This window comes from Phycodurus eques, chromosome 4 (genome assembly GCF_024500275.1).
Source record: "Phycodurus eques isolate BA_2022a chromosome 4, UOR_Pequ_1.1, whole genome shotgun sequence".
Classification (NCBI taxonomy): Eukaryota; Metazoa; Chordata; class Actinopteri; order Syngnathiformes; family Syngnathidae; genus Phycodurus; species Phycodurus eques.
The window spans coordinates 19,709,388-19,727,660 of NC_084528.1; the positions used below are offsets into that span (position 1 = coordinate 19,709,388).

Here is an 18,273-nt window from a genome sequence, read left to right on the forward strand (position 1 = left end):
TCGGCCATCTCCTCCTCCTGGCTTGTGTGTTCAGGATACACCAGGGTCAGTCCACACGATCCCATTGGGATATCCTCTCGTTCCCAATGTGGCCCACCTTTTGTTTTTTCATGTGACCGCGTCACACTCGGCCGTGCTCCGAAAGCCGGACATGCCCCCCGCAGTTCAATCTCGAGCCGTTTCGCACTCCTACTGGCCAACTAACATCAGCTAGCCTGGCTAGCTAATCTCTCCTAGCTGCAAGCAAGCAAGTGATACCTTTGACCACTCACTGGTAGGTAACGAACACTCATTTTTATCACCCGTTGTGGTTGAATGTTATCAAGAGGGCTTAGCTGCATGTTTGAATTTAAGTCTTAGCTTGTTCGTAGAGTGCTAAGACATCGGGTCGCTTGTTTATACTTTACTCAGACTCCCAACTCAAAGCTTTGGGGCAAAGTACTAGCCAACTGCTTCGACTAGCTCAGGTACACAACGGACGGGACAGTTAAAATACATTGTAATGTATTAAAGATATTCATTTGTAGAGTGTTTGACTGGTGTAGCCGTCCGGGCTTATCAGGCTTTAGCTGAGTTAGCACGTCAAATGCTAAGTTGGTAGGCGTGTCGGGCAGACTACTTTACTGGATGGAGCCTGCTCCTTCGCAAATTTGCGTCTTTCAACATTTCGTTGTATCTGCACCACACAATGACAAGAAAGGCTTTCTATTCTCAACTGACCTTTGTGGTTTCACTTCGTTAAGTGTAGCGAGGATCTGTTGATATTGTTTCGGTGGCACATTCCCCTCTTAACACGCCTTTTTTTTATACAGCGCCAATTTAGAACAGAAGTTACCTCAAGGCACACGGGCAGGTCAAGAACCAAACTCCTCAAACATTATGTATACAGTTGAACCTTGGTTGTCGTGATGAATCCTTTCCAAAAAGCCTGACAGAACCCAAATCGCATGAAAACCGAAGCAATATTTCCCGTAGGACATGATGTACATCCATCTGTTTCAGGCACCCAATAATATCGCAAGAAACAATGTAATTTAAACAGTAACGTACTTGTGAATATGGTGAACAAAAATCTAAAAAAAAAAAAAAAATATATATATATATATATATATATATATATATATATATATATATATACACACACACACACACACACACACACACACACACATGATTAAATGCGGCGGCACAGTGGGCGACTGGTTAGAGCGTCAGCCTCAGTTCTGAGGACCGGGGATCAATCCCCGGTCCCGCCTGTGTGGAGTTTGCATGTTCTCCCCGTGCCTGCGTGGGTTTTCTCCGGGCACTCTGGTTTCCTCCCATATCCCAAAACATGCATGGTAGGTTAATTGACAACTCTAAATTGTCCGTAGGTGTGAATGTGAGTGCGAATGATTGTCTGTTTGTATGTGCCCTGCGATTGGCTGGCAACCAGTTCAGGGTGTACCCCGCCTCCTGCCCGATGACAGCTGGGATAGGCTCCAGCACGCCCGTGACCCTAGTGAGGAGAAGCGGCTCAGAAAATGGATGGATGATTAAACGCAGAGCAATTAAAGTTTAACAATTTATTTTACGTTACCCCTACGTTAACATACAGACAAAGAAAGTATAAATTACCAGTCAAATGGCTAAGTGAACAATAAACATTTTACCTTTTCAGAAGACACTTGAGGGGAGATGGAGGAGAGGTTCAGAAGGTTGATCCACCATTTTTGTACTTTGCTATGAGTTCACAAATAAACATTCAAAATGCTCCCGATGAATGCGCAAGGTGACAAATTATTATAATAATTCTGTTGTATTGAAGGCAACAGGTGTATACAGAGGTTAATTGGACCTCCTACGATCTTGTAGAAGAGCATATAATTGTTCTGCCTGTGATTGTATATCACTGGCATAGATGGGGGGGGGTAATTTGTTGTAATGAATAATCATTTCCAGATCAACTAAATGAAATTGTAGTTTCCCGCTGCCCACCGGATGATCTCTCCATATCTGGCCTTCCGGATCATTTTATGTGGCTGACGAAAGATGAAAACTAACCATAAACATTTTAAGAACCAAATGCAGGGGCAATTATGTAATATGAGGAGTTAGTTCTCAACAAAATTTGTGTATTTCAGGTATCCTGTTGCTGAAGTAGGTTCTGTTAAATAAAAAAGGTCTACTCCTTAAGAAAAGGCACAGTGTACAGTGGTTTACACAGTCCTCGTCTCCATACATTTCTTGTGCCATGCACGGATTGGCACGTGACAGTGGATGTCTTCCATATCCTGAAGTTTCACTAAGTCCGTGTATCCGATTTTTTTTTCAGTAAACCACAATGATACACATTCTGCCTTTTCTTGAGGAGTAGCCAATTTTAAGGCTTTACTTAACAGTACCTATTTCATCAACAGAGCACCAGAAATACACAGATCTGCTTAGCATCAATTGCTTTTCTCGTACATTTAATTGTAAAGAAGCTTTGTGGACACCATATAACTTTCAAGAGAAACATGAGGGAAACCCAGGCTTCAAAAGACATGTACTGTATATTCCCTTATCAGTTGGCTTGTGTGAACTTTGAGACTCAGCACTGGCTAACTGACGCAATGGCTGAGTCCTGGTTTGTTACACAACCCCTTGACTTGTATGTAGGTGTGCAGGTTTAGATATTCTTTTAAAATCAAATGAGCCGGATTGTTGATGCGCACAGTAAGTGATTATTTACGTGGATACGGTTTTCAAGTAGTTTGAATAAACATCTGTGGTTGTATCTATGTTTTGTAGTTCAAACTGTGCACGTTGCTGACACTGTTGTGCCTTGATATAGTCATATCAATGTAATAATCCGAGAAGTGCTACAGGAGCCGTGAGATGGTTGACATGTGGCCACTTGCTTACTGGCTGACATAGTAGGCAGTTGTGGGTGTGTTGAAGTACGCACTGTACTTTGAACTCTTGAGTCGGGAAAATGTCCAGTTTTGTGGACCAAGAAAATATATAGAGTGGTAGCTTGACTTAGGTTTGACCTGAAGTATTTGAGTTTTTCCAAGTTTTTTGCCGCTCATGCTTTTTTATTTTCTTGCGTTGCAAGCAAAAATTTGTGGTACAAGTGCTAGATGGCGGCAGCGTCCTTCACAACAAGCAGCTGTTTGGCAGATAGTGAACAATTCTTCAAAAAACAGACCAAGTTCTCCCGTCAAGCTGTTTATTGCCATGCCCAGTTAAAGTTTACTGGAAAACAAAAAACAATTACATTTGTATTTAATCAAACACCACATACCTTTGTCCAAAGTCTTGTAGCTTAATGCTAACACGCAATGAAAACTGCCATAGACGTGCTAACAAAACTACCATTAATGTCAGTGTTATAAGCCTTTAGCCCTGTGAGACCCACACAAACGTTCAAGCAACTCATGTAGACAGACAATACAACAATACTCGCAGATAGAGCTGACTGATATGACAAATTTCACATTTTTTTCATATCGTCCAAGCTCGATTATTATAAAGATATTTTGTTTTAATACTGCCAGTTTTAAAGCATCTGTACTGAAAACTGGAGAAGGTAAAGAGTAGTTTAACATTTTATTGACATGTAATAATTAAAGAAAAATAAGAAAGATGAACACAGAAAAATAGTAATTTTATGAGAGGAAAAAAACATTTTGTAAGAATTAAGTCAAAACTTTTCATTGAAAAGTCATTTTACAAAAATAGTTACAATATTACAAAAGTTGTAATCGCATGAGAATAAAGTCATAATTTAACAAGACGGTCATAATTTTACAAGAAAATGTAATTATTTTGCATGAATAAAATTTGCATTCTTTGTGAGAATTTAGCAATTACACATTAAGATTCTAGTTTTGGCCACAGTTGCATTTTTCAAAGTTAGTATAGAACAGCTGATTCAAGTTCTATCATTGCTGATTGTGAATTCTACATCAATAAGTCTATTTGCTTACCCAAGCAAATAAACAAATATTTTCTCTCTGCCCCTGAGCTATTTGTTAATTTCAAATCATGTGGTTTTCTTACTGAATATCTGCTTTGTCCTCATTTTATCACGGGCACTTTGGAATCTGCTGCTCTGCCTGTGCGCGCGTGTGTGTGTGTGCGCGTTTTCGTGGGTGACTTAGCAGTCAACACCAAGTGACAGTGTCATTTATTTGTATTGTTTGTCTTATCTTGCTCTGCGTTCATCTCCCAGCGTCTGTAATTTTGCGATCCAATTTTGCCACGGGAAGAACAAAGACGCAGGTCACTGTGAATAAGTGGCGCATCAGAGCAAAAGATCAGCACAAATACCAAGAAGAAAGGCCCTGATTCTTCATTGTTCTTGTGTTACAGGTGTGCATGACCCTGACCTACTCCCTTTATTACGACAACAGATAATGCAAGATTTCCCCAAACCTTTTTGACTGAAGACCCAATTTAGAAATTGTAATTGCTCCGAGGGACCAAAATTCACTAAGTTGCATCTTGTTTTGCCATAGCATCGAATTATAAGTAGGGCTGTAATGATACACCAAGGTCACAATTTGATACTTACCACGATTTCTGACCCACTGTTTGATATACGATTCGATTCAAGAAGGTAAAAAAAAAAAATAAATAGAGAGAGAACTTGTGATTTTAAAAAAAACTGGACCATTTATTTCGGACACTTAATTATACATGATTGTAAAAAAGATTTATGATAAAATAAATAATAATAATAAAATTAAATAACTAATTATGTAAAAAAAAAAAAAAAAAAAAAACTTCTCTCTAACAAAATAACTACCGTTTAAAATATAATAAGAACTAAACGACACGGTGGAGTTTGGGAAAATAACAATGTAAACATTATGCTAACACCGTAGCAGACGTCCCATCTGTGCTCCAAACCACAAATGAAATAACAAAATATAGTGGAGCAAAAAAGTGTTTAGTCAGCCACCAATTGTGCAAGTTCTCCCACTAAAAAAGATGAGAGAGGCCTGTAATTTTCATCATAGGTATACCTCACCAAAGGACACCAGAAACCAAAGTGTAGACCTGCACCAGGCTGGGAAGATTTAATCTGCAATAGGTAAGCATCTTGGTGTGAAGAAATAAACTGTGGGAGCAATTAATAGAAAATCGAAGACATTCAAGACTACTGGTAATCTCCCTCAATCTGGGGCTCCACGCAAGATCCCACCCCGTGGGGTCAAAATAATCATAAGAACGGTGAGCAAAAATCACAGAACCACATGGGGGGACCTAGTAAATGACCTGCAGAGAGCTGGGACCAAAGTAACAAAGGCTCCCATCAGTAACACACTATGCCCCCAGGGACTCAAATCCTGCAGTGCCAGACGTGTCCCCCTGCTTAAGCCAGTACATCTCCAGGCCGTCTGAAGTTTGCTTTAGAGCATTTGGATGATCCAGAAGAGGATTGGGACAATGTCAAATGGTCAGATGAAACCAAAATATAACTTTTTGGTCAAAACTCAACTTGTCGTGTTTGGAGGAGAAAGAATACTGAGTTGCATCCAAAGAACACCATACATACTGTGAAGCATGGGGGTGGAAACATCATGCTTTGGGGCTGTTTGATTCAGATTTTTCTGCAAAGGAACCAGGACAAATGATCCGTGTAAAGGAAAGAATAAATGGGCCATGTATCATGAGATTTTGAGTTTAAACCTCCTTCCATCAGCAAGGGCATTGAATATGAAACATGGCTGGGTCTTTCAGAATGACGATGATCCCAAACACACCGCCCGGGCAATGAATGAATGGCTTCTTAAGAAGCATTTCAAGGTCCTGGAGTGGGCTAGCCAGTCTCCAGATCTCAACCCCAGAGAAAATCTTTGGAGGGAGTTGAAAGTTTGCTCTAGAGGAGATCTGCATGGAGGAATAGGCCAAAATACCAGCAACAGTGTGTGAAGACTTACAGAAAACGTTTTACCTCTGTCATTGCCAACAAAGGGTATATAACAAAGTATTGAAATTAACTTTTGTTATTGACCAAGTACTTATTTTCCACCATAATCTGCTAATAAATTCTTTAAAAATCAATATGATTTTCTGGATTTTTTTTCTTTCTAATTTTGTCTCTCATAGGTGAGGTATACCTATGATGAAAATTACAGGCCTCTCTCATCTTTTCAAGTGGGAGAACTTGCACAATTGGTGGCTGACTAAATACTTTTTTGCCTCACTGTAGGTAAAGACAAAACACGTTTCTCTTACTGTTTCAAAGGAGTCGCGACAGCCCAGCGCTCTCTGTGTTTAGGTTAACAACAATTTCCACAAAGTACACACTACACTACACTGACTACACCACAAAACTACACTACAGCTGTTACGGCAGTGTTGCAGAAGGCATGTTATGGAATGCACACAAGAGTAATGAGTTGGAGTAAAGTACAGTTGGCACACAGTCGTCATACTCACGTGATTGGACACAACATTGGAGACGAAGATGGACTTTCGCTGACTTAGCGCCGCTCGCTGCCCTCATTCCTCTCCCTCCCCAGTGAGCAGATCGGACTAGCTGAGGTTAACGATGCACGGCTAACTACTATGTTAATCCACAACTCGGGCAGCAAGGCCAGCACATTTTCCATATTCGTGGACCCGCGCAGATTTACATGGTCAGTGTCGCCTTGTCAGCCAGAAACTATGTTGCACTATAGACGTGTAGGTAGTGAAAAGTGAAAGAAACCCAACCGCCCCACGTATAGGCGGATTTCTTTCAGCCAGTGACGGCAACACGGGCATACCGGAATAAGTAGTCCCATGACAAGCAGTTGGAGGAAGCTTGATGAAGAAATGTATCTTCAATCTATGCTTATGTTTTATTAAATTAGCTTAAAAATAATATGTATTATGTTAAGTTTAGGCGGCACGGTGGACGACTGGTTAGAGCGTCTGCCTCACATTTCTGAGGACCAGGGTTCAATCCCCGGCCCCGCCTGTGTGGAGTTTGCATGTTCTCCTCGTGCCTGCGTGGGATTTCTCCGGGCACTCCGGTTTCCTCCCATATCCCAAAAACATGCGTGGTAGGTTAATTGACAACTCTAAATTGCCCGTAGGTGTGAATGTGAGTGCGAATGGTTGTTTGTTTGTATGTGCCCTGTGATTGGCTGGGAACCACTTTAGGGTGTACCCCCCCCTCCTGCCCGATGATAGCTGGGATAGGCTCCAGCACGCCCGCGACCCTAGTTGAGGATAAGCGGCTCAGAAAATGGATGGATGGAAGGATGTTAAGTTTAAGTTTGGTAGCACTGTGAGGTAATGTGGCTGTATGTAGAGGAGGAGCATGAAGGAGTGATTTTTGATACAAAAACGTTACAGCCTTACTTATAAGGTACATAAACTTTAATTAAAGAACACAACAGTCATGTAATTAACGAAACACAGCTGGATGAAATGCCTTTTGCAAAGAAAACGTGCATCTGCTATCCACCCCCCATTTTCTATATCGCTTGTAAGGCTGAAACAGATAATAATAAATAAATAATTGCATTCTTAAAAAAGTAAATGCAAAATATCTGCCTTGAATCTTCGCAGTGATCATTTTTCCACTCTGACTAATGTTAATGCAAACTCACTTACCACTTTGTGTAGAAATAAGTTGGCGGTGGTAAAAGACAAAATGCCCAATGTTTGGGATCATTTCGCACTTTAAAGGGTACGTATTTTGCCAAACCAACCTTTTGTAGTATTTGGGATGTAATATTGTCTCTATGAACTGCTCAGTGTTAAAGATCGTTTCTCGTTTCTAAAAATATTTGATCGCTGTAGCCCTATCAAGTGTACTCATCTGTTTTTTTGTTTTTGTTTTTTTTTTCACGACCGCTCATCAGATTTCAACACAGCTCGACGGCCCAACGGTTGCCATGTCGACCTCATCTCTACGGCGACAAGTGAAGAACATCGTTCACAACTATTCAGAGGCTGAAATCAAGGTTATATCTCCTGTTTGTTGGGCAATGATTTCCACCTTCTTCCTTTTTTAAAACTTTTTTAAACACCCACATCCCCTTTTGTGCACATGATTTAAGAGGGCCCACATCATGTCTCCCCGCCACACCGATGGCACAATGTCTGCTGTAATCTAATATTTATTTGAGGCAATCTTTTTTTCCCAATCCCCTCATTATATGTATGCTGCATGACCTCACCTAATCACATTAGGCTTTTATTATTTTACCTCCATCTTATTTTCTGATGGTTTGCATTGACGCTCAGAACAGCGAAGACCTTGAATTTGACACAAAATGACTGACAGCAGATGGATCGAACTTCATTGAAATCTGTCCCTCATTTAGGTTAGAGAAGCGACATCCAATGACCCGTGGGGCCCCAGCAGCTCTCTGATGTCGGAGATAGCCGATCTGACCTACAATGTTGTGGCCTTCTCCGAAATCATGAGCATGGTGTGGAAGCGCCTCAATGACCACGGCAAGAACTGGAGACACGTGTACAAGGTGCCTTACTACCATGCTTGAATATTGTTTACAAATATATTTTTTTGTGCTTATTTAATATTTCCAAAAATATTGGCTTCCCTTCTAAGAGATGTTGTGCCCCAATTAACAGCCGTGTGTCAAATACATTTGAAATTAGAAATTTACATAAACTGTATGAAAAAATACATATGCTTTTTTTTTTCTGGCTGTCAGACATAAAAATACATACAGATTAAAGGGTTACTGTTTTAGGTCAATTAAATTACCCAAAATATATCTATTTCCTAAAAACCTGAAAAAAAAATATATATATATATATACTTATTACTTTCTTCAAAGTCAGAAATTTGAATGCAGGTGATGTCATGTCTTTGGAAGCTTCTGATTGGTTTCTTGACAGCATTTAAGTTAAGTAGAGACACTTTTGGATGTATTTGAAGGCACACCAGAAAATTATTGCTTATTTATCTAACTTCACGGAAAATTCAAAATAAATCTCAAATATATATATATATCTATATATATATATAGATATATATATCATGAAGAGAATTGTGGACATGCACATGTCATGCTCGTCCTTTGAGTGCCATTTCCAGATGCCTGAAGGTACCCTGTTTATCTGTGATGATACGAAAGTAAAAACACATTGGGAATGTCAAACCATAGTAATGCTCAGGAAAGGAGACTGGTTCTGTTCCCCAGAGATGAATGTGCTTTGTCCAAAAAGTGCATATCAACCCCAGACCAAAAGTAAAAGACCTTGTGAAGATGCTGGCTGAAGCATGTTGTGGGATTGTTGTGCCACAGTAGGGACTGGTACACTTCACAAAATAGATGTCATCATGAAGAAAGAACAGTATGTGGTAATACTGAAGCAACATCTAAAAAAAATCAGCCAGGAAGTAAAGTACAGTAAAGCTTGGGTGCAAATGGGTCTTTCAAAAACACAATGACCCGAAGCATACTCACCGACCATGGTTCGCGCTGCCTGTTCGCTACCTTGCCAATGGCTAATTTAACCAGGATGTGGCAACGTGAATATTGCCTAAATTTGCCTCGATGGCAAATCAAAATTGCCTGCGTCAAAACTCAAAAGCCCTTCCTGATGAAAGTGAGCATGCGCCTTCTGCCTTATGTGAACTGTGTTAATGTTTTTTACAATGATCTGACAGCTAATGTTAGCCTACTATTTACCACCAGAGATGTAGAATATTATCTTCAACTAAAAAGTTAGAATTTGAAAATTCCAAGTAAAGTCCTTAAGATCCTTCTTGAGGATTATCAAATAAGTGAATCAGTTTAACACTTATACTGTAATTGATAAGAACATTAATCAACATTTAATACAGTTTAACATTTGAACCGCTTTTATACTCACATCTTTGTGATGAAAGTGTCACTTGTTACTCTCCACTTTGTCACCATACTCGGCTGACACTGACAGCAGTGCTACTGCTACTGACAAGAGCATCATCAGAATCAGAATCAGAATCATCTTTATTTGCCAAGTATGTCCAAAACACACAAGGAATTTGTCTCCGGTAGTTGGAGCCGCTCTAGTACAACAAACAGTCAATTTACAGAACACTTTGGGGACATAAAGACATTGACAAAAAACAATTGTGCAAAAAGATGCAGAGTCCTCTAGCACTTAGAGCAGTTCGAACGACTAATATTGCAATAGTCCGGTGCAATGACCATTGTGCAAAGGGCGCTGAGACTTCAAGGAGTGAATGCGGTTTAAAGTGACGAGTAGTGCGATCATCTGGGACAATGTCGGTTGTGCAAATGTTACAGATACTCCTCAATCAGTGTGCAAATGGAGCAGATGCTACTCTGGCATGAGTGGCCAGTATATGCAAATAGTGCAGCATGGCGAGACAACTACAGTGAGTGCACAAGTAATAAATAATTGGCCCCACAGAAATGTGACAACGAACTCAAGTCAAAAAATTGCCAGCTTGTTGTAATGGAATTATAGGTTAGGTGTTTAAGAAGTTGATCGCAAGAGGGAAGAAGCTGTTGGAATGTCTACTAGTTCTAGTTTGCGTTGATCGGTAGCGCCTACCTGAGGGAAGGAGCTGGAAGAGCTGGTGACCGGGGTGCAGACGGTCCGAGAGGATTTTGCACGCCCTTGTCTTAGTTCTGGCAGCGTGCAAGTCCTCAATGGTGAGTAGGGGGGTACCGACAATCCTTTCAGCAGTTTTGATTGTCCGTTGCAGTCGGAGTTTGTCCTTTTTTGTAGCAGCACCAAACCAGAATGTGATGGAAGAACACAGGACCGATTCGATGACCGCTGTGTAGAACTGTCTCAGCAGCTCCGGTGGCAGGCCGTGCTTTCTCAGAAGCCGCAGGAAGTACATCCTCTGCTGGGCCTTTTTTAGGACGGAGTTGATGTTGTTCGCCCACTTCAGGTCCTGAGAGATTGTAATTCCCAGGAACTTGAAGGTCTCGACGGTTGACACAAGGCAGCTGGACAACGTGAGGGGCAGCTGTGGCGAAGGATGCCTCCTGAAGTCCACGATCATCTCTACCGTCTTGAGCGTGTTCAGCTCCAGGTTGTGTCGCCCGCACCACAGCTCCAGCCGCTCCGCTTCCTGTCGATATGCAGACTCGTCACCGTCCTTGATGAGGCCGATGACAGTGGTGTCATCTGCAAACTTCAGGAGCTTGACAGTCGGGTTCGCTGAGGTGCAGTCGTTCGTGTAGAGAGAGAAGAGCAGCGGAGAGAGGACACAACCTTGGGGCGCCCCAGTGCTGATGCTGCGTGTGGATGAGGTGGCCTCCCCAGGCCTGACCTGATGTGTCCTGCCCGTCAGAAAGCTGTAAATCCACTGGCAGATGGCAGGTGAGACGCTGAGCTGGAGAAGCTTGGTTGAAAGGAGTTCAGGGATGATGGTGTTGAACGCTGAGCTGAAGTCCACGAACAGGATCCTCGCGTAGGTCCCTGCACTGTCGAGGTGTTCTAGGATGAAGTGCAGTCCCATGTTGACTGCATCATCCGCAGACCTGTTCGCTTGGTAGGCAAACTGCAGGGGGTCCAGCAGGGGACCTGTGACACTCTTGAGGTGGTCCAGCACGAGACGTTCAAAGGACTTCATGACCACAGATGTCAAAGCGACAGGCCTGTAGTCATTCAGACTAGAGATTGCAGGTTTCTTGGGGACTGGAATGATGGTGGAGCGTTTGAAGCAGGATGGAACTTCGCACATTTCCAAAGATCTGTTAAAGATCTGAGAGAAGACTGGAGCGAGCTGGTCCGCGCAGACTTTGAGGCAGGATGGAGACACATGGTCCGGTCCTGTTGCTTTGTTAATCTTCTGTTGTTTGAAGATGCTTCTCACATCCTGTTCATGGATGGTTAACGCAGAAGTCAGAGGTGTGGTTGTGGTCGCGGGTGCGGCCGGGTGGGTGTGTGGAGTGAAACTGTCCTTTTCAAATCTGCAATAGAAGAATTTTTACAAGGCATGAAGTTGAATTAATAAATCAATATTCTACTGTGATGGAAGGTTTTCCTTTTTACACTTCAATAATAAAATAAAGATTTGTTATTCATATCAATTCATAACATTTAAGCCTGGCCTACAGAAAAGAGTTGATTATTTTTTGGCTATATCCAATGTCGTATTGGTCATACTATAGAATCATGCATTTCTTGTTTAGGGAATAATGCTGAAGGTAAGAAACTTCCTCCCAAAAAATCACATGCTAAATCGTAATGGCAATTTTTGTTTAAGAGAAACAAACAAAAACTAATTAAGAGTATTTTCCCATATCATTCAGCCCTACTCCTGATTGATGACTAGGTCATTTTAATTGGGCCCACATCATTAAGGATTATCGGCTTCTCAGTGATGAGGACTGGCTAAGTGTGGCTAAAGGTTTAGCCACATAAACACGTGATTTTTTTTTGGGCTAACTACACACAAGTGTGGCTAGTAGATTTTTATTCTGTTAAGCCACATTGGATAAGAGGTTTCATGACCAAGCGCCAAACCTCTGCCAGACTGCTTACAAAGTGGCTTACGTATAACAAAGTTAGTGTTTTGGAGTGGCCATCACAGAGCCCTGATCTCAGTCCTATTAAAAATGAATGGGCAGACAAGAAAAGGCATGAGTGAGTAAGGTGGCATACAAACCTGGCTCAGTTTTGTATGTATGGGCCAAAATTTCCCCCCAAATATTATTAGAAGTTTGTGGAAGGGTATCCAAAATGTAGCACCCAAGCCATTGAGTTTAAATACAATGGTACCAAATACCAATGAAATGTACTTAAACTTTTGACTTTGAAAGAAAATAATAAAAAATTGCCAAAAAACAAAACAAACAAACAAATCATTCTCTCCTTATTCTGGCATTTGGCAGATATAAATAATTCTGGTAATCCAATTGACCTAAACGGGAAAGGTTTCCTGTCAGACAGAGCGAAAAAAGTTTATTTTTATATAGTGTATTTGAACTTCTGGTTTTAACAAACTTACGACGTAGTTTACAGAGTGGGCATACAGAAGCAACAGTTGCTGAGCATTTCAACATTGTAGGAAGAACCTTGTCAAAAAACATTCTGATTTCTGCTAACTTGGGAGACAACTACAGTTAGTGAAAAAGCAGACAAAAAGTTGATTTATTCTATGCAGTGCATACAAATAGCACTATTAATCCTTCCCTCAGGTAGGTGCTACCGATCAATGCAAACTAGAACTAGCAGACATTCAAACAGCTTCTTCCCTCTTGCAATCAACTTCTTAAACAGCTAACCTACAATTCCATTGCAACATGCTGCCAATTTTTTTGTCATGAGTTTGTTGTCACATTTCTGTTGGGCCAATTATACATACTCGTGCACTCACTGTAGTAGTCTCGCCACGCTGCACTATTTGCATATCTGTTGTTGACCAATACTGGCCACTCATGCCAGAGTAGCATCTGCCCCACTTGCACACTGATTGAGGAGTATCTGTAACACTTGCACAATCAACATTGTCCCAGATTATCGCGGTATTAGTCACTTTAAGATGCATACACTCCTTGCAGTCTCAGCACCCTTTGCACAATGGTCAATGCACTGGAATATTGCTATATTAGTCATTCAAACTGCTCTAAGTGCGAGAGAACTTATTTTTGCACAATTGTAAAAAAAAATAATAATTTAAATTGTACCGTCATTACCAGACAACTTGCAACTCTTTATTGCACAGTGACTGTTTTTCTCAATTTCTTTATGTCTCAAAAGTGTTCTCTGTCAATTGCCTGTCTGTTGTTGTACTATAGCGGCTCCACCTACCGGAGACAAATTCCTTTTGTGTTTTTTTTGGACAAACCTAGCAAATAAAGATGATTCTGATTCTGATAACAGGAGTAGTGTCCAGAAAAAGAAAAATGATACAAAAGAAAGCAGCTGAGATCTACCCTTTAGTTAGGCTGTAATACAAACTGTTTATTCCGCATTTAATCTGTATCATTCATTCATTCATCTTCCGTTCCGCTTATCCTTGCTAGGGTCGCGGGCGTGCTGGAGTCTACCACAGCTATCTACGGGCGAGAGTCAGGGTACACCCTGAACTGGTCGCCAGCCAATCGCAGGGCACATCTGCACTCACATTCACACCTACGGGCAATTTAGAGTATTCAATTAACCTACCCTGCATGTTTTTGGGATGTGGGAGGAAACCTCCGCAGGCATGGGGAGAACATGCAAACTCCAAACAAGCGGGGCCGGAACCCCGGTCCTCCTTTGAACCCCGGTCCTCAGAACTGTGAGGCAGATTTGCTAGGCAGATATGCTAACCAGTTGTCCACCGTGCTGCCTTAATCGGTATCATTAAAAAAAAAAAGAAATCTAAAAGATTTTGCCCTATAATTGGACACAGTTGCATAATCGCCCCTCAGCAAATGTATGAGAAATTGCGGTAGACTTTTTTTCTTTTTTTTTTTAACCTATTATGTTCATGTCTGCCAGGCCATGACTCTTATGGAATATCTGATCAAAACGGGTTCTGAGCGGGTCGCCCAGCAGTGCCGAGAGAACATTTACGCAGTCCAGACTCTTAAGGATTTCCAGTACATCGACAGGGACGGCAAAGACCAGGTATGCAGACACATGGCCGCTTATAGATCAGTGTCAGCCTCTGAGCATCCTTGCAAGTGTTCTCATTTCGTGTTTGTGTTTGACTGTTTGTCCCCTTTAATACATGGATGAAAGTCAACCGGTGACTGTGGCTTTCCTTGGCCATAAGCAAGGGAATGACAGTACCTTCATTGCGCCATTTTCTCTTTGTTTTACTCGAGTGTCAGAGTATCGAAGGCTTACTTGTACAGTACTTTGAATTTTGGCTCACATCGCAAATCAAAATCGACCAAGCAACCACTTGCAATAAAAAAAAAACGAAGTTGGGGCACCTGTAAATCAAGGTACAGCTGTATAAGAAGCATTGGATACATATTTTTGTTATGATTTTTCCAGGGTGTGAATGTGCGCGAGAAAGCCAAACAGCTGGTGACCCTGCTGAAAGATGAAGAGAGACTTAGAGAGGAGAGGATCCACGCCCTCAAAACCAAAGAGAAGATGGCACAGACCTCCAGTGGTGAGTCTGTTAGTTTTTGTCCAATCGGTGATCTCACCACTCCACAAACACACTCATCTCTGCATACGTTCATTCACATTATGTTCCAGCTTCTTCTGCGCCCTCTGCGCCCAACCTGGGGGGCAGCCTGTCGCTGGGTTCTCACTCTGGAGGCACTGATCCTGAGCAGGCATGGCCGCAGAGCTCTGGAGAGGAGGACCTGCAGCTCCAGCTGGCTTTGGCAATGAGTAAAGAAGAGGCCGAGCAGGTAGGCAACACAAGACAGTCGAACGGAGAAAATAAACTAATGTGAGTTTGATTTGCAGTTTCACTCTATGCCATGAAGCGCTGTGTATACAGATGAACATTCAGTGATGTTAAGCGACACGTACACCTAGCCTTGCTCTCACCATGTGACCCCTGACCTCCCCCAGACTAGCAAGGACCCTCTGGAGGACGCAGAGATCCGCTATGCAATCACACTCAGCAAAGAGATGCTCCAAGAGGTTAGGGGCAGTCTGCGTGCCAAGCCGGTTGTGAAGCCATCTTGTCTTTCTGTCAGCTAGAATTTACAGCATTGTCCAATCAAGACGACAAATGTATTATTATTTGTCACGTGTCATTTTAAGACTGCAGTAATACTGTTAGGGGTGCTTTCACACCTATAATTAGCTTTCTTGGGTCCACATCAGTTTGGTCCATTTCTCCCCCGGTCTGGTTTCTTTTGACACAGAAAAATAAAATGGAGAAAGAAAAAAAAAAACCACAAACCAAAATGCATCATAACAAACCACTTGACATAGCTCGTCTTCTCTTTATTGGTCAAGAGAATATGAACAGGTAGTTGGTTTGGTATATGGGCGTGTACATTAAGTATTATCTGTTTACATGCAACCTGTAATTACATCACTATCACGCAGTAAAGACACCAACTGTTCATTTGCCAGTTGCCAGAGTTCATTTGAAACTGTTCATTTTGATCCATGACCAAAGTTCATTACTGTCACACCTGACCAAACAAACCACGCTTAAGGGGAAAGGGGCTAAAGTTTGATTGAAAAGGACCAAGCACACAAATATATGTAACTTGTAGGTGGTCATCATGTGTTTAATTATTTAAATCTAATTAATCGTACATTTAATTGTGAAATTTGCATGCTGAATATCTTTTCAATACCATCTTTAACCCTGAGCGGTGTACAAACATTGATTCTTCTTTCCTCATGCACTGAACTGTGGGCTTAAATTGAAATCCCTCCTACTGACACCTCACTTCTGTTATTTTCCTGTGTTGCTTCTTTATAACACAAAATGTACAGCAGATTTGTTCTTTAGTCCTTAGATAAGATAAAATGTCATTCAAAGATCTGTATATAGTATACGCCAATCCTTTGTTTGGTTAGTTCCATGGCATGTTTCATCCAAAACTGCCCCCCAGTTGATGATTACCCTGCAAAGTGCTGTTCACGTAGGACTTCAAACTGGCAGTCAGTTGGGTCAGCATGTGCTTGTTCTTGTGAACAGACATCATGAGTCTTTTGAAGAAAAACAAAAAATTAAAGAACCTCTGATGTGTGTAGAAGCAATTTGTCAATACTGTAGATGAGGTTGATATCCATCTCAACTATTCCTACATAACAGACCTGCAGTTGATTTCATTTTACCCTTGGGGCGTTTTCTAAAGCACTCTTGACTCTAAAAGATTCTTATTGTTAATAAGTTATGTATAAGACTTTACTCACGTCACTATGTGTGTGATTGGCAGGAGGAACGACTGCGCAGAGGCGACGATTTGCGACTGCAGATGGCCATCGAAGAGAGCAAGAGGGAGAAGGCGAAGCCAGAAGAGGTGTGTTTTTTTGTGTCCTTCTCACGGCATCATCTGCTGTCTCCAACTCTGATATACAAGTTGTTCTTGATGGTTGTTTATCTGGTGAATGGGTGAATGTGAGGCTTTGTAAAGCGCTTTGGGCACCATGAGGTTTAGATAAATTACAATCCATTTACCATTTATGTTTGCTGTCTACACGTTGAGTTGGCCGGCAAAAATATACAAAAATTATAAAATATCCATCCACTGTCTGTACCGCTTTAGCCTCACAATGGTCGCGGGCGTGCTGGAGCCTATCCCAGGTATCTTTGGGAGAGAGGCGGGTTACACCCCGAACTGGTCGCCAGCCAATCGCAGGGCACAAATAAACAAACAACCATTCGCGCACACATTCACACCTACGGGCAATTTAGAGTCTTCAATCAACCTACCACACATGTTTTTGGGATATGGGAGGAAACCGGAGTGCCCGGAGAAATCCCACGCAGGCACGAGGAGAACATGCAAACTCCACACAGGCGGGGCCGGGGATTGAACCCTGGTCCTCAGAAATGTGAGGCAGACGCTCTAACCAGTCGTCCACCGTTCCATTATAAAATATATAAATTGGAAATATATGTTGTGTGAATTGTAATATTAATGGCATTGTAATGCTTTTGTGATCTATAAGAACATGCATAAAAATTAGCTCCTAACGTTAAGAGATGAGGCATATAAAATGTCAAACACCCCTTGCTCATGAGAGGCAAGGCAGCTTTATTTATATAGTACATTTCATACACAAGGGAACTTAATGTGCTTTGCATGATTAAAAAGTAAAACAAAATTTTTAAAAAGAGCAAAAGACATTTAAAAACAAAGTACAGAAGTAAAAAATGCTTAATGCTGCTTAATAACAAATGTTAAAAGAATGTACAGTGCAAGTAAAATATTTAAAAATGCTTTAAGAGAGCTCAATCGTCAGCATGGGAAGAAAAATAAAGAATAGTTTTTAACTGGACTTGAAAACATTCACACTTCGGGCTGTCTTCACATCTGTTGGCAACTTATTCCATGTGTGTGCAGCATAAAAGCTAAATGTTGCTTCACAATGTTTGCTTTTAACTCTGGGCTCCACTATCTGACCTGATTCTGTATATCTTTATATTCCATTTGCATTTCTTTAACATTCAGGACCAAAGCCATTCAATGATTTATAGACCAGTAGCAGAACTTTAAAGTGTATTCTATAGGTTACTGGGAGACTGTTTAAAGACTTTAGAATTGGAGTAATATGCTCGCATCGCTTTATTTGGTCAATACCCGAGCTGCAGTGTTCTGAATGAGCTATAGCTGTTTAATACTCTTTTCTGGTGGTCCAGTCAGACGACCATTACAATTGTCCAGTCTAACGGAGATAAAAGCATGGATGAGCTTCTCCTGATCTGCTTGGAACATGCAA

The 18,273-nt window shown here is 41.4% G+C and overlaps 1 protein-coding gene across 3 annotated transcripts in view; it reads left to right on the forward strand.

The window, feature by feature from the left end:
* The window catches only part of epn1a (epsin 1a), a 27,820-nt gene continuing 9,547 nt past the window's right edge, over window positions 1-18,273 (forward strand). For 2 of the 3 annotated variants that reach the window (XM_061674474.1, XM_061674476.1), the window contains exons 1-8: window positions 1-274; window positions 7,830-7,931; window positions 8,295-8,453; window positions 14,398-14,526; window positions 14,902-15,022; window positions 15,112-15,269; window positions 15,436-15,507; window positions 16,767-16,850. In XM_061674474.1, coding sequence (XP_061530458.1) covers window positions 7,863-7,931; window positions 8,295-8,453; window positions 14,398-14,526; window positions 14,902-15,022; window positions 15,112-15,269; window positions 15,436-15,507; window positions 16,767-16,850 — 792 coding nt within the window. In that variant the 5' untranslated portion in view covers window positions 1-274; window positions 7,830-7,862. The remainder of the gene's footprint in view (window positions 275-7,829; window positions 7,932-8,294; window positions 8,454-14,397; window positions 14,527-14,901; window positions 15,023-15,111; window positions 15,270-15,435; window positions 15,508-16,766; window positions 16,851-18,273) is intronic. The other variant, XM_061674475.1, reaches the window with a different exon arrangement.